The following is a 14,013-nucleotide window of genomic DNA, read 5'->3' on the forward strand; positions in this document are numbered from 1 at the left end:
TCCCGCCGCCAAAAACCTCGGAGCATGGCTTTCTTGCCACTGGTTCGTGTTTTTGAGCGTAGCGCTGAGCATTAGCCAGATCATGTAGTAACCGCCAGGCGGATTTGTCTTTGGTTCGAAGACTGCTTATAGCCGCGTTTATGTTTTTATTAAGTGACAAAGCTTCTGCAGTGCACAATGAAGAATCTGAGGACAGAATCGAGCCCATCAATGTGGGGAGGCCATCGGTGTTCTGTCTAAAGTATGCTTTGTGTACCTTGCTAAGGGTCATAATCAGCAGCTAATCCTTGGGATGTGAGCCTTTGTCTGTACCCCTAACAAGCTGCCATCCTAGTCATATCCGTTGAAAGGACTGATTGGTCTCGTATGATCAGTAATGGTGGAAACATGTCATTGGACCTTGGCACAGAAATCGTTGTGCACGTTGCAGAAGACCCGTTGGATCTGTTCTGTGAAAACACTGGGCTAAATTTATTCGTGTAAACATTTGAGATTCGGTGCCCTACTTACAAGGTACGGTGTCATATAGAGAAACAGCGCAAAGCAAGAAAGCAAATGAACAGTGTATTGAATGTCGGGAAGGCGTAATTCATTGTTAAAGTTCGCGGGCCCGACAACGGATTGTCGCTGCGGCAGTGGCTTCTAGCCTGGGTGACCAGAAGCTGAGCCTGGGCCGCCGCGGTCGCCTCACTCCGAGCTGCCGTCCCGTGACCGCGCGCGCGCCGTGTGGTGGTGGCAGTGCCTTGGCGGGTGGCCAGCCGTCGCTCGGGCCGGCTCGGACGCTATACTGGGCGGCGTTTGCTGGCGCATACGACCGCCGCCGTAGTGTTTCGCCGCGTACAGGTCTCGCCGCGGCGCCGTGCAGTCGTGCGCGGTCGCCGCGTACAGATCTCGCCGCGGCGCCGTGCAGTCGCGCGCGGTCGCCGCGTACAGGTCCCGCCGCGGCGCCGTGCAGTCGCGCGCGGTCGCCGCGTACATGTCCCGCCGCGGCGCCGTGCAGTCGCGGCTGCGACCCGCGCGGCCGCCTCTGCGCCACCAGAAACTTGGTCGCGGCCCTCATTGACGGCGCTATGCATGGTAGCGCAACGTGGCCCGCTCGTCTCGTGATTACACCCCGAAGTTTGACGCCCATTGTCCCGCCTGGCGTGGTCCCGTCAGGCTCATGCAGTCGTCGTGTGGCTGGGCGCAGCTCGGTGGCGTGCAGGATCGGCGCCAGGGTTGGGTCCGAGCCGGCGGCGCTCGCGGCCGGCTCGCTCCCGCGTGTTTTCGGCGTCTGGCGCCGGTCCGAGTCGGTGCGTGCGACCGGTCGGCGGCGGTCGGGGGGCGCCGGAAGCGAGCGGCATCGATCTGCGCCAGTATTGCCGTCCGTGCGTCGGAATTGGCCACTGTGCGCCGCTTGATCAATGGTGGACAAGCCGGCATCCTGGGCTGTGTGGGCTCCCCCGGTCCTCTGCTGCCGATGGCCGACCGATGATGGTCATTGGTTACCATTTGCTGACACTGGGCACCGGCCACCAGTTCAGCTGACACTGGGCACCGGTCCACCAGTCCAGCTGACACTGTGCAACCGGTCACCAGTCCAGCTGACACTGGGCACCGGCCACCAGTTCAGCTGACACTGGGCACCGGTCGCCAGTCCAGCTGACACTGGGTACCGGTCACCAGTCCAGCTGTCAACTGGGTACCGGTCGCCAGTCCAGCTGACACTGGGCACCGGTCGCCAGTCCAAGCTGACACTGGGTACCGGTCACCAGTCCAGCTGACACTGGGTACCGGTCACCAGTCCAGCTGACCACTGGGTACCGGCCACCAGTTCAGCTGACACTGTGCACCGGTCACCAGTCCAGCTGACACTGGGCACCGGTCGCCAGTCCAGCTGACACTGGGTACCGGTCACCAGTCCAGCTGACACCGGACGCTTAGTCGGTGGAGGGTAATCGGGAGACGTTAATCCGCGTGCGGAGCTGGACATGCAAAGGCACGAACATCTGAACATCCATAATGCGGCTGTGATGTAAACGGTTTCGATATGTTCGGTTTTTTGACGTGATACGGTTTGCGTGTCGAGCATCACTAAGGCGTCTCATCTGTTCTGATATGTCATATATGCCCAGCATTGTGCGTCTCCTATGACAGATCGTAACGCTGGGTACTGCGGCCAATAGATCGTTTATACGACCCCAGGCGTTGGTTACCAGTCATAGTTCCTCTTGACTCTGAAATCGCCGACAGTTAATTTGCAAACCTGTGTTTGGTCGGCGCGCCATGCTCCTGACTCATAGCACCCGTTGATCACTCCACGTGTCATGCCTTGCCCGTGAGCTGAGCCCCCGCTGTAGGTGTCCAGCATCCTAGCACAGCGCTTGACCGCCAACCGACTCAGTCACCGGCGTCGTCCGGGGCTCAGTCAGTCTCAGTCACCCGTATCGTCCATGGCTCAGTTCAGTCTGTCACGCGTGTCGTTTGTGTTTCGGTGCAGTCTCAGTCCCGGCGTCGTCCGTGGCTCAGTTCAGGCTCAGTCCCGGCGTCGTCCGAGGCTCAGTTCAGTAACTCACGGTGCCGGAAGGCACGTCGTTTAGCTAACCGTTTGTGACGTCTGTACGAGACGGTAAGGGGTCCACTCCAGCCCATCCACCAATGCGGGGAACGGGTTCTTTGTGTTACACATTGTTTGTGTCCACTGGAGGTGAGCCAGCCGCTCACATTGTGTGTCTGTCTATGTCGGCAGGAGGTGAACCACCTGCTGGTGGACAACTACCGCGAGCTGCAGGGGGTGCGGACGAGTCGCTGGACAGTGAGTGCCTGCAGACTAGCACCCCGTCACGGCGGCCGATGGACGCTCAAAGCGGCCGGCGTGCGGTGCTGGGGCTGGAGCTGGGAGGACATGCGGTGCTGGGGCTGGGGCTGGGGCTGGGGCTCAGGCTGGGGCTGGAGGACATGCGGTGCTGGGGATGGGACTGGGGCTGGAGCTGGAGCTGGAGCTGGAGCTGGAGCTGGAGCTGGAGCTGGAGCAGGAGCTGGAGCTGGAGCTGGAGATGGAGATGGAGCTGGGGCTGGGGCTGGAGCTTGGGCTGGGGCTGGAGCTGGGGCTGGGGCTGGGGCTGGGGCTGGGGCTGGGGCTGGGCTGGGCTGGGCTGGGCTGGGGCTGGGGCTGGAGCTGGGAGGACATGCGGTGCTGGGGTGGTAGGACGTGAGGTGCTGGGCTGGTAGGACGTGAGGTGCTAGGCTGGTAGGACGTGAAGTTTTTGGGGCTGGGAGGGTGTGAGGTTTGGGCTGGTTGGACGTGAGGTATTGGGGCTGGAAGGACGCGAGGGGCTGGGGATGGGAGAACGTAAGGGACTGGGGCTGTGAGGACATGTGGTGATGGGGCTGGGAGGACATGCGTTGCTGGAGCTGGGAGCATGTGCGGTGCTGGGGCTGGAGGGATTTGTTCAGGGTCTGCAAGCGTTGTCGGTCGTAGTCACACCATTCCAGCGCTTCGGTGTGAAGCAGATTGCACACAGTCTGACGTTAAACTTGAAGGCGTCATGTTTCCCACCAAGAACGTCGTGTGCGGTGATGATTCGCCATTAGCGGAGGGCGCGGGTGTTGACCTCCACAGACTGATGGCTCCCGCGTCGTGAGCGTTTGCCGTCTGTATGTGTGCCGCGCATTACGCCTGCCCCGCCAGGCGCCGCTTTCGCAGCGGTCTGGCTCCGTGACCCCAGTGTGCACCGGCTGGCGGTTCTGGTCGCCGACGGCAGCCGCGCTGACCACTGTGCGCTCGCCCGGCAGAGTGCGGTGACCGGGTCAAGGCCAAGCTGGCCAACATCTCTCGTGCCGTAGCCGTGGACGACCTAGCCGCCATCGCCGAGGGCCTGCGGGACATACGGCGAGATCTGAACGTGCGTGAGCCCCACTTGCCTTCCCGGCCGCGTTTGTCGTACTTTGTTGTACTGGTTTGCCTTTCCTTGTGACTGCCGAAAAGTTATGTCATAGCGTATGTATCGTGGAATTGAATTTCCCATGCGTGCACAGTAGCGATCACTGTGCACGGTTCTGTGCGGGCTGGACACAGTCTCGGTGATCGCACTCCAACCGTGAGCTGTATTCCTCAGAAAACCTACGTAGTACGTGTGCCCACGCTCTTACATAACATCGCGGCGTAGTGCGAGCCCAGCGCACGCCGTCCGCGACCAGCCACCAGCGCCTGCGCTTCCCCGCGCTGCTCCGCGTCTGCCTGACCCCGCCTGACCCCGTCCGCGACCAGCCACCAGCGCCTGCGCTTCCCCGCGCTGCTCCGGCGTCCGCCTGACCCCGCCTGACCCCGGCCGGCCGGTCTCTGCCGCAGGCGATCGCCGACCAGACCCAGCAGCTGCAGGTGCGGGCCGACCAGCTGACGGTGGGCCTACAGGGTGTGCAGGCTGAGCTGTCCAGCCTGCTGCTGCTGTGCAGCTCGCCCGCCTGCCAGCAGCTGGAGCGCCAGTACAACCTCTCCCAACTGGCCGTGCAGAACGAGTTCAGACAGGTGAGGGAGAGAGAGTGGGGTACTGAGCGGACAAGGGACTGTGCCAATGGAGGGACTCGGAGGCGGCTGCAAAGAAGGAGCAAACGGAAACGAAGGCAGGGACAAGTGCAGATAACGAAGGGGACTCGGAGACGGGTGCAAAGGGAGTGGGAGGCGAAAATTTTACAAAAAGAGGGGGAAAGGGTGGAGACTTTGATAAATGCAGGAGCAGATAGGCACTGGACACGGAAATAGACACTGAAGAACAAACACCCATAGTTTGTCAAGGACTCACAGGAAACGCAGATGGTGTGTGCGGAGGGATGGGAGACGAAGACAGACGGACGGGGGTAGCAGAGGATGTAGGAATGTGTTTCAGGATGGGAGCAGTTACAAACGGCGCTAAGATATTGCAGAGATGATGAGCACGCGGAGCACAAGGAAGTAGGAAGGCAGGAACAGGGGTGCGAGAAAATGGATACACAGGTGGCTTGGAGACGATTGTCGGGAGAACATGATAAACGGCACAGAGGCGTCTCAATAGAAGAAGATAGAAATGTCTGGGTTCGGGGGAGACTCTCGGAGAGTGACAAGCAAAGGGAGCTGACAAGGTAAGGCTCGTGCTTGTGGTGTACGATGGGGACAGTAAATTGGCGATATTATGCCCGGATGTTGAATCTCCAAGGGCGTTTTGTTTGCCGGTCGTGAGCTTCGTCTCTTTTCTCTTCTGTGGGCGATTTCTGCTGATCTTAAACCTTGCACATGCTCCTTCAATCCTGCACTTGTTTCATGTACCTTCAAGTACCCCTTCTGTGCTTCACATTTTGGTCTGTCCTTTTCCTACCGTCCACATGTCGGGCAGCCGTCGCTCTCAGACTGTCGACTGCTGATCTAACTCATATGCGTGGAAATAACAGCGCCTTCCTGCGGTCGCGAGGGCCTTCCTCATCCCCCAACTAACCACCGCTCGGCCATGTTTCCAGTGGCTTGCTTACGACCTGCTGCCGAAGGTAACGTACTAACATCGCTTTATGGGCCGGTTGCACGAAAGTCACATGGTGGCCATAAGTCACGCCACCGTTACTGAGAACTAGCACGGCGTATTCCTGCACGGCGGTCCGCGCGCCCAGAAGCTGTGTAGTTTCGCGTGCCCACGAGCCACAACAGGCACGCTGAGTCAGACTCGAGACGCGCATGCTCATTAGCCGTAGTAGTGCGCCGCCGGCCGCTGTAGCCGCTCGTTCCTACTCGCGAGTCGTCAGAGTCACGCCTGGCCAGGCACCGCGGTTGAGCACGTTAACACGTCCGGTCACGCACCGTATCCGCGAGTCACTGTGGACGCGGAAGTCAGGCGTGCCCGGCCTGGAGCTGAACTTTGTTGGAGCTCGTCAGATACGGCTGCCTCGCTCTGCGGTCCAAGCGGAGCTTGTCCGTGGGGTACAGCGTGTAGTCCTCCGCGGGCCCGAACGTCGCTTGTCCGTGAGGTACAGCGTGTAGTCCTCTGCGGCCCGAGCGTCGCTTGTCCGTGAGGTACAGCGTGTAGTCCTCTGCGGTCCGAGCGTCGCTTGTCCGTGGGGTACAGCGTGTAGTCCTCTGCGGCCCGAGCGTCGCTTGTCCGTGGGGTACAGCGTGTAGTCCTCTGCGGCCCGAACGTCGCTTGTCCGTGGGGTACAGCGTGTAGTCCTCTGCGGCCCGAACGTCGCTTGTCCGTGGGTACAGCGTGTAGTCCTCTGCGGCCCGAGCGTCGCTTGTCCGTGGGGTACAGCGTCCAAGCGTCGCTTTTGCGGTCCAAGCGTCGCTTGTCTGAAGACTACAGTGTACAGTCCTCCGCGGTCCAGGCGTCGCTGTCTGAAGAGAACAGTGTACAGTTCTCAGCGGTTCAGGCAGACACTGATTTGCACGGGTGGACCGGCTCGACCCTGTGGTCATACGTGTGCTCGATTTTCAAGCGGTCTCACAGACATGCAGGCACTTGAGCTCACTTTATCCATGTTGTGTTGGTGATTGGCATGTGCTCTCTTCCAGTGTATGTCGACGTTGAGTCCCGAATGTCATGTCCTCTGTGGTAACAGCTTTTCCTCCTAAGTTCTATAGTAGGTACCATCTTTGAAATGCACATTTAGTTTCAATCAGGGGATATGTTCTTTCAGATGCAAGTGATTAAGCATGGCGTTTTCTTACATAGCGGTGATGAATTGCATGAGGCTTGATTTCCTTGCGTTATTATCATTAAGTTTGGCACCAGTCTGCTAGGATCCGGCAGTTGTGTGGTCATGTGCCGTGATTGGCCTGCGTGCGGTCCGCCACGGTGCTGGTGGATCAGTGTCTGGAGCGCGCTCCGTCCATCAGCACCTGCGCCATGTGCCAGTGTTTCACGGTGTGAGAGGCCTGGATGTCTTGGTGATTTCGCCTGAGACGCTCCGAGGACTAGCTGACCTGCGGTCGTGGACATTGGAGGCGTGCATGCCTTGTTTGAACCTCGGTGTCTATAGGTACCGTGGCTCTTTATATCTGTGTGACGTTGCATGAATTTCGTCCGCCAAAAGCAGATGGGTTCAACTAAAGTTGCATTCGATTTCAGGTCATAATGCTGCTTGCACGTGCCTGGTGTATAAGCTACCTGGTGCACAAACTAATGCCCCCATCATTCCAACCCAATGCTCATAGCTGTCATTACCTTGTCTTGTAACAAACATAGGACTGGCTCGCTGGCGCCAGACTGCTGACCGGCGGGTGACCTGACCTGCAGATAGCGGACCTGGCCTGTGTCCGGTGCTTGTACAAATCTTCCACTGGCACCTCGCTGTGACCCATTGACCTGGCCCAAGCCGGACACAATCTCATTCATCTGTCACAGCTACTGTGCCTCGCCCCCGCCTGCTTGGTCTTCAGCTTATGGAGGCTTTGGCTGGGTCATGACCTGATCCTGACCTTAACGTAATGGGGCCTCAATGGCTTGCTGCTGGCCCGATCCCTGCACTACAGCTGGGCTGGCCGATCTCTGCATGACAGACTCTATAGCTGACCCGACCTGTGTTCAATGTAACTTCCCGTGGCACGTGGTGACCTGGCGGTAACGTGGCCTGAGTGCTACCTGACCTGACCTGGCCTGACTTTGCGCTGCAGTTGCCGGACGTCACGAGAACGGCTCGCGAGATTTCCTCGCTGATCGAGAACGGCATCGAGCGAGAGGTGCGTGCAGGCAAACGGTCGTTCGACGAGCTGTCGGGCCGCATTCAGGCGGAGGTGGCGGCCGTCGTGCCAGAAGTGCGTCGCAGGATTGCCCAGGCCGGTGAGTTATGGACAGCTATTGCGGTTGCCTGACGTGTAGGCTAAAATGGCCGCCACGCTGCATGCTGTCTGTGGCAAATGGCTTTCAGTGGTCGTCATCACGGACTACGGCCCTCAATCAGTGGTTATTGTGTGTGGGGGGTCGACGGTTTGTATTATGGGCAAGCTACTGCATCTGTTTGACGTTAAGAGTCGCAATGATATAATTATTGTCTAGTTCAGAAGCACTTACCAGGCAAATGACGGACAGCTATTGCCCCCGCCCATTATCATATCTGAGTAAGAGCCCACTCATTAAAATCATTGGCTCTTCCGTGGAGCCATAAAGATCCTGTATCATTGTCGTCAGTGCGTTTTATTCTGGGAGTGCGGTCAATCAATCCACTGCATTTCTTGGAAATACAATAAAGGCCTTTCGCAGAATTTCGCTACAGCTCATGTGGTTAGAGCGTCAGACATATGTGTGACTTCCAGGGCGAATCAACAGTTTGAGTCTGCATCCGTGTTAGAAATAGCGCGTACGTGGCTAGTCAAAAGACTGGCAACTGGTCAGAACACCGGGCTGCCCCACCATGATTGTACTGTGGCGCTGAAAGGCACGTCAAAGACCCTTTGGTACTTAAAACTGTCCAGAAGTATGCGACAAAACTTGCAGGCAAAATTTAATATCTTAGCTGGGAAGGTGAGACCATGTTGTCTCTTCAGATAAGCTTAGCATAGATTGCAAAACGATGTGGGTGCTTTAGTACATAGAAACGGCGAACGCCATACATGATGTACAAGAAAACCGGGTCAATCCAGTGAGTAACTGTTCGCTGCGCTTCTCCGACATATATTGATGGTAGCTGAACATAACCATTAAGCGCATCAAGCATCTCTTTTATAGGGTATCGCGACTTTCCTGCCGTCAGGGTTGTTGCAACAACAATCTGATAACAAAGCATGTGTGTTGGCATTTTACCAACATATCGAATGCACAAATTAAGTTTGCGAGTGCGGATAACGACGACGTAAACACACAGCAACCATCCTTTCGCTCCTCGAGCAGACTTCGTTCCTCTGCCTCCGAATTTCCGAGCATCATTCCTGAGCTCAACTTTTTTCGAACTGTGTCAATGAGAGCCTGCGAGATTGCAGCCTCTGAGAAGGAGGTCTGGCCTCTCCATCGATCCGACTTGTTTGGTGCTGCAGCGGCGGTGCCAGGCCACGGGCGCGACCATTCGTCGACCCCGGGGGCAGGCTCAGGCGGGCCAGGGCGGCTTTCTTCGTTGTTATTCGGCAGCGGAACTGCGACAAAAGGGCTTTGTCAGCGAAGGGCGCGGGGCTGGGCTTGAGGCGCGACCCGTGGCGAGCGCCGTCGTAACGAGCACCAGCCTGTGAATCGTACTGTGGCGGCCATAACGTGAAAACGCCTTTAAGAAGGACATTGCTGACTCTGCGTAGTCTTTCAACTAACTCTTGCCGTATGCGTATGGCGGCGCCCAACGACTTTGTACGGCGACTGAGTACCTGAAACCCTTTCTGATGACTCTTTGACGTCTTGACGGTGTGTCTGACGACATGACGTCGTGTCTGACGTAACGACGCTGTGTGGCGACTTGACGCCGTGTCTGACGTTTTGACGCCGCGTCCGACGTCTTGACGCCGTATCTAACGACTTGAGGCCGTGACTGACGTCTTGACGCCGTATCTGACTACTTGACGCCGTGGCTGACCTCCTGACGCTGTGCCTGATATCTTGACGCCGTTTCTGACGTCTTTGCGCAGCGCCGCGCCGGTGCTACGGTTCCTGAGCGCAGACATTGTCAAGGCAGCCGCTGACGCTCCATAGAGGGGTGCGGGGGTGACATGCGGCGCGCTCTCTTTAAACCAAAAAAAGAAAAGCGTCGGCTTGACGTGTGTGATGCCTTGCCGCAGTGTGTATGATGACTTAACACAGCATACGTAACGACATGACGCCGCATTCTAATGACCTGATGACCTAGTGCACCGCCCGCCTGACGTCCAGCGGCGTGTGCGTGTGGGCTTGCGCGGCCGCTGAACCCCTCCCCTCCCCCCTCCCCGCCGTCGTCGGCAGGCATCCGGCTGCAGGACGCGGCAGCAAACATCTCGTCGGCACTGGACAGCGTGCGGCTGCGGCCGGCTCACGAGGCGCTGGACGAGGCCAACCAGTACCTGCAGCAGTACGGCTCGTTCAGGTCAGGCTTCGGCCGGGTCTCACGGGGCAGGTCTGTCGCGTGGCGGCCGGCCCCAGTGTGGCAGCTGTCTCGCTGACGCGCGTGCGAAAATGACGCCCCATCCACGGAAGAGATTGGTGGGGAGGGGCGGGCAAGCTCGAAGTTGTTCGCTTTCTTCAAGTATAGGAAGAGAAACGGGTGTTCTGTCAGTGTCATTGCAACCCCACTTTCTGAGAATGCCGAATATTAACCTCATAGCGACGTATGGAAAGAATCGGCTTCGAAATTGTTGCTGACACCGTCACTTTCTGAGACTTTCAGTTCCACTGTCTTTGTTTCCCAGCATTGCCGTAGGAGAGAAGGGACGGCTGCAGAGGGGAGGTGCAGCCGCCTCCCCCGCCTCTCTCCGTTCTCGCGCTCTGTGCCGTTCACTGGTTCTGACGCGCGCCTACCGTGCACTGCTGCTCTTCTGTCAGCGGAGCTGTCCCTGCACTTGACACCCCGTGCACCGCCGTGGCGAGGCGCGCGGAACTGTCTGAAGAGTGGCCGGCGGGATCGTGACCTGCGACATCTCTCGGCGCCGCCAGGTACTATCTGTTCCTGATCCTCTCCGGCCTGGTGCTGATCGTCACCTTCTGCCTGGTGATGGGGCTCTTCTGCGGCCTCTGCGGCCGGCGGCCGGGTAACGTCTACGGTGACGACACGTGCAACAAGGGCGCCGGTGCAAACTTCCTGCTGAGGTGAGGCGACTTCTCTGCTCCTCTGCCCCCCTTTTCTGGGCCCCCTCTGGTCTGAGGCCCCCCCCCCCTCCCGCCGTACTACCTGGACGTGGGTCTCGCCGGCCGTGCGGTGAGAACGGACACGGGCTATTGTGGACTGAACGGCCCGCGTGTGGCGCCGCCAAGAAGTGCCAGCGGCGTGCCGTGGAAGGCTGAGGGCCACGTCGGTTGATGGTTTTAACGCAGCCAACTCGCTTCGTATTCCAGTTTAACAAGTGTGTTCGTTTGCCCGTGCGGCATCACAAGCAATGTGTTGTAGTAATGCTTTGTGGTGCTCATATATGCGTTCTGGGTAATGCGATCTAATCTCACAACAAAGCAATGTAGCAATGCGATTGTAATCAGAGCATACCAGTTGTGTGTTAAAGTATGCTCAGGTACTGCGTGCACATAACATCATCACACACATAACAACACATAACATCAGCGTGCACCTGGTTTACCTCAAGCCTGTTGTTCTGGCGTCCTTTCGGCAGTGGTGACGCCTCACGGACGGTGGTTGCGAGAATAAGCTTTCCAGCCTGTGACACCCGTGTGACGGTTGTTCTTGCCGGGCCGGACATGACGTGCACGGCCCGCCGACAGCGCCACCTTCTTCTTCTTCCTGTTCGGCTGGCTGGTGCTGCTGCTGGTGACGGCCATGTTCCTGGTGGGAGGCCTGACCCAGTTCTACCTGTGCGCCGGCCTGGCCGAGCCGTCCTCGCCCGCCGGCGGGCCGGCGCTGCTCGAGGCCGTCTTCCCGGCCGACGAGCTGCTGCCGCAGCTGGCCGCCACCGGCTTCGACCTGGCCGACGTCATCAGGTCAGCAGCCGGGGACCAGGGGAGGGCCGGGCCCTTCATGCCTCCACCGACCCGCTGGAGGCATGGGGCTGCCTGCAGAGGGGCGGGGTGGAGAGGTACGGAGGTGGAGCGGGGGATATGCTGGTCGGGACACGGTGTAGGTGTGTTCGACCTTCTAAGTGATGCCAAGAGTGAGTATAAACCTCTGGCTCAAAGGATGATCTGTAGGGGAAAAGAGTCTTTCAAAAACACACGCCGCGGTCAATCTGTGCTTCGTCATCGTGCCATGACGCTCCTGCAGGCTTTTTAACATGTTATCGTCGGACTTAGGAGTCATGCGGGTCCACAACGTGACGGTTCTTGGAGCTGCTGGCGAAAATCTGGAGACGGAAACTGGCTGCACTCATGACCGTCACTGGTTACTGTTGGTGCAGGAGATGTCACCAGAACCAGTCGATCTACAACCGTGCTGCACCTGGAGCCGCTGTACGACCTCTCCGAGCTGGGCCGCTACAAAACAGCAGCTGGGCATCGACGAGCAGCTGGATGCCCTCCGCAACCAGATACAGGTTGGCGGGCAACGGGGCTTCGTTTCCCACAGAGTCGGATACAGACCAGTGGACGGTGTGAATCGGCTGGGCTCTGCAGGCAGACACAGGCCGGGCGGCTTCAGTGCCTTGGTTGTATGCGTAGGCAGAGTTGCCGAGCGCAGATTAGTTGGTGCGGTGAAGTGGTTGCCTCGCACTTGGCACGCGTTAGTGGAGTGAAATGTGTTGCATTGGTTGACAATTTTTATGTTGCCTGCAATCGTTGAAAGATGTATTTCAAACTTTTCGAATGGGTGGATTTGGGAGGTCAGAGCTCAGTCTGAGCAGTGCACGTTGGGTGACTCCTGTCCCTTACCATATGGTCGTGCAACTCCAGGTAAATGGCAGAGTTTGTTGCCGAATGTATAACATGCCGCAACGTTCGGCACGGTCTGTCCTGTGCTCTGACGTCGTCTTACCTTTAGCGCGACCGCTGCCACCGGCCGCAGGCTATTCCAGTCAAGGGCAAATAGCGAGCGCCTTTTTCCAAAAATTTTCCTAAATCTCGAGCCACCACCCAAAGCTTCAGACTATACGCACGCTTGTGCACGACAGGGACCATCCGTCGTACCTAGTCCTGTCTCGTGAGTTTCACGCCCGGGCTGGTCAGACCGGTGGGGCTGCTCTGACCTGTCCACTGGCGCTGAAGCCGCTGACAGTCACGCCCCCCCCCCCCCTCCCCTGTCGCGAGGGAACCCTCACCGGCATGACCCGGCCCTGCTGCAGGTGGACACCGACGTCGAGATCCTCACGCCGCTGGGTAAGGAGCAGCTGTACGAGCTGGCGCGCTCCGACGTCGCCCGCATCAACTACACCGCCTTCACGCTCACGGTGAGCGCCGCCCGGCTGCTGGTCGAAACCCTGTGGCGACCATGCGGCAACGGTTCTCTCAGCGAGAGCTGGTGACATTCTTTACTCGTTTTGCCCGTATCGCTGATGGACATTCCTGGTGTCCTCCCTGGAGGGCTTGGTGGATGGCCTTTGAATTGAATTTTGGTTATTATTTGAAATCTCCGAGCTGGCGATGCTGTTGGCATGGCCGGTGTCGGATGTGCGGCGAGTTGCCTATTAAATTTCGGCAACCCTGATCTGGGTGGCGACGAGTTCTGACCCGGGCCCGGGTGGACCTCTTCCGTCTGTTTCTCAGCCGATCTTTGACCTTGACGGTGATCCCCTGATCTGGGCAGTGACCCCGGACCAGGGCGGTGACTTCTGACCTCGCCGGTGACCCATGACTGGAGCGGTGGGTCCTGGCCATGGCAGCGATTTCAGGTGGATGGTAACTCCTGACATGGGTGGTAACCCTGACCCTGGCTGACCCCCTCCCGTCCGTTGACCGCGCAGCTGGAGGACCGCATCACGGCCGTCGAGCTGGGTCAGATGGGTGCCGCGCTAGAGGCGGGCCGCCAACCTGCTGCCGCCGGCCGAGCGCTCGGCGGCCCAACCGGCCTGCGCAACCAGGCCACCATCCTGGGCGCCCAGCAACTGGTGGTCGACCAGATGGCCGACATTGTCGTCTCGCTGAGGGTGAGCCGCGGCCCGCCGCGAGAAAACGAACCGGACTGGAGTCGTGTTCGCTGGTGATGACCGCCGGGCTCGACACGGACCGTTGACGCTAGTGATACGGTGACCACTGTTGCTGTGGTGTCATCGAGAGCTTTGTTTAGGATGCTGTGGATAATGCGCCAACAGGGCCTACTCAAGCACTGCCTCCATACATCTATCGTGTAGCCAGAAGGTCGTCCCTTTGTCCAAAGCGTTCTTGTACATTTATGATGAACCGTTGATCTAGACACATCCTATGTCCATAATGCATCAGTCACTTCATGATAGCCTCGCACAACAATGTTCGTTTTTGTTTATGCAGTATGGGCGCTGCATGACTGCAGTTGACGCGCCCTTAAACTCTAAGC

The 14,013-nt window shown here is 58.4% G+C and overlaps 1 protein-coding gene and 1 long non-coding RNA gene across 2 annotated transcripts in view; both read left to right on the top strand.

The window, feature by feature from the left end:
• The window catches only part of LOC119113648 (prominin-1-like), a 12,402-nt gene extending 480 nt beyond the window's left edge, over positions 1-11,922 (top strand). Inside the window, exons 2-10 of the mRNA XM_037237931.1 lie at positions 2,729-2,794; positions 3,775-3,884; positions 4,331-4,507; positions 5,470-5,496; positions 7,613-7,778; positions 9,855-9,975; positions 10,542-10,694; positions 11,319-11,534; positions 11,880-11,922. Of these exons, the coding sequence (XP_037093826.1) occupies positions 2,729-2,794; positions 3,775-3,884; positions 4,331-4,507; positions 5,470-5,496; positions 7,613-7,778; positions 9,855-9,975; positions 10,542-10,694; positions 11,319-11,534; positions 11,880-11,922 (1,079 nt within the window). The remainder of the gene's footprint in view (positions 1-2,728; positions 2,795-3,774; positions 3,885-4,330; positions 4,508-5,469; positions 5,497-7,612; positions 7,779-9,854; positions 9,976-10,541; positions 10,695-11,318; positions 11,535-11,879) is intronic.
• Positions 11,923-12,028: 106 nt separating this feature from the next.
• Positions 12,029-13,502, top strand: LOC119113347 (uncharacterized). Its single transcript, XR_005095896.1, has 3 exons — positions 12,029-12,082; positions 12,827-12,931; positions 13,445-13,502. It is a non-coding gene; the product is annotated as an uncharacterized LOC119113347 (long non-coding RNA).
• Positions 13,503-14,013: the final 511 nt, after the last annotated feature.

Source organism: Pollicipes pollicipes, unplaced genomic scaffold (genome assembly GCF_011947565.3).
Source record: "Pollicipes pollicipes isolate AB1234 unplaced genomic scaffold, Ppol_2.1 Scaffold_7262;HRSCAF=8765_pilon_pilon_pilon, whole genome shotgun sequence".
Classification (NCBI taxonomy): Eukaryota; Metazoa; Arthropoda; class Thecostraca; order Pollicipedomorpha; family Pollicipedidae; genus Pollicipes; species Pollicipes pollicipes.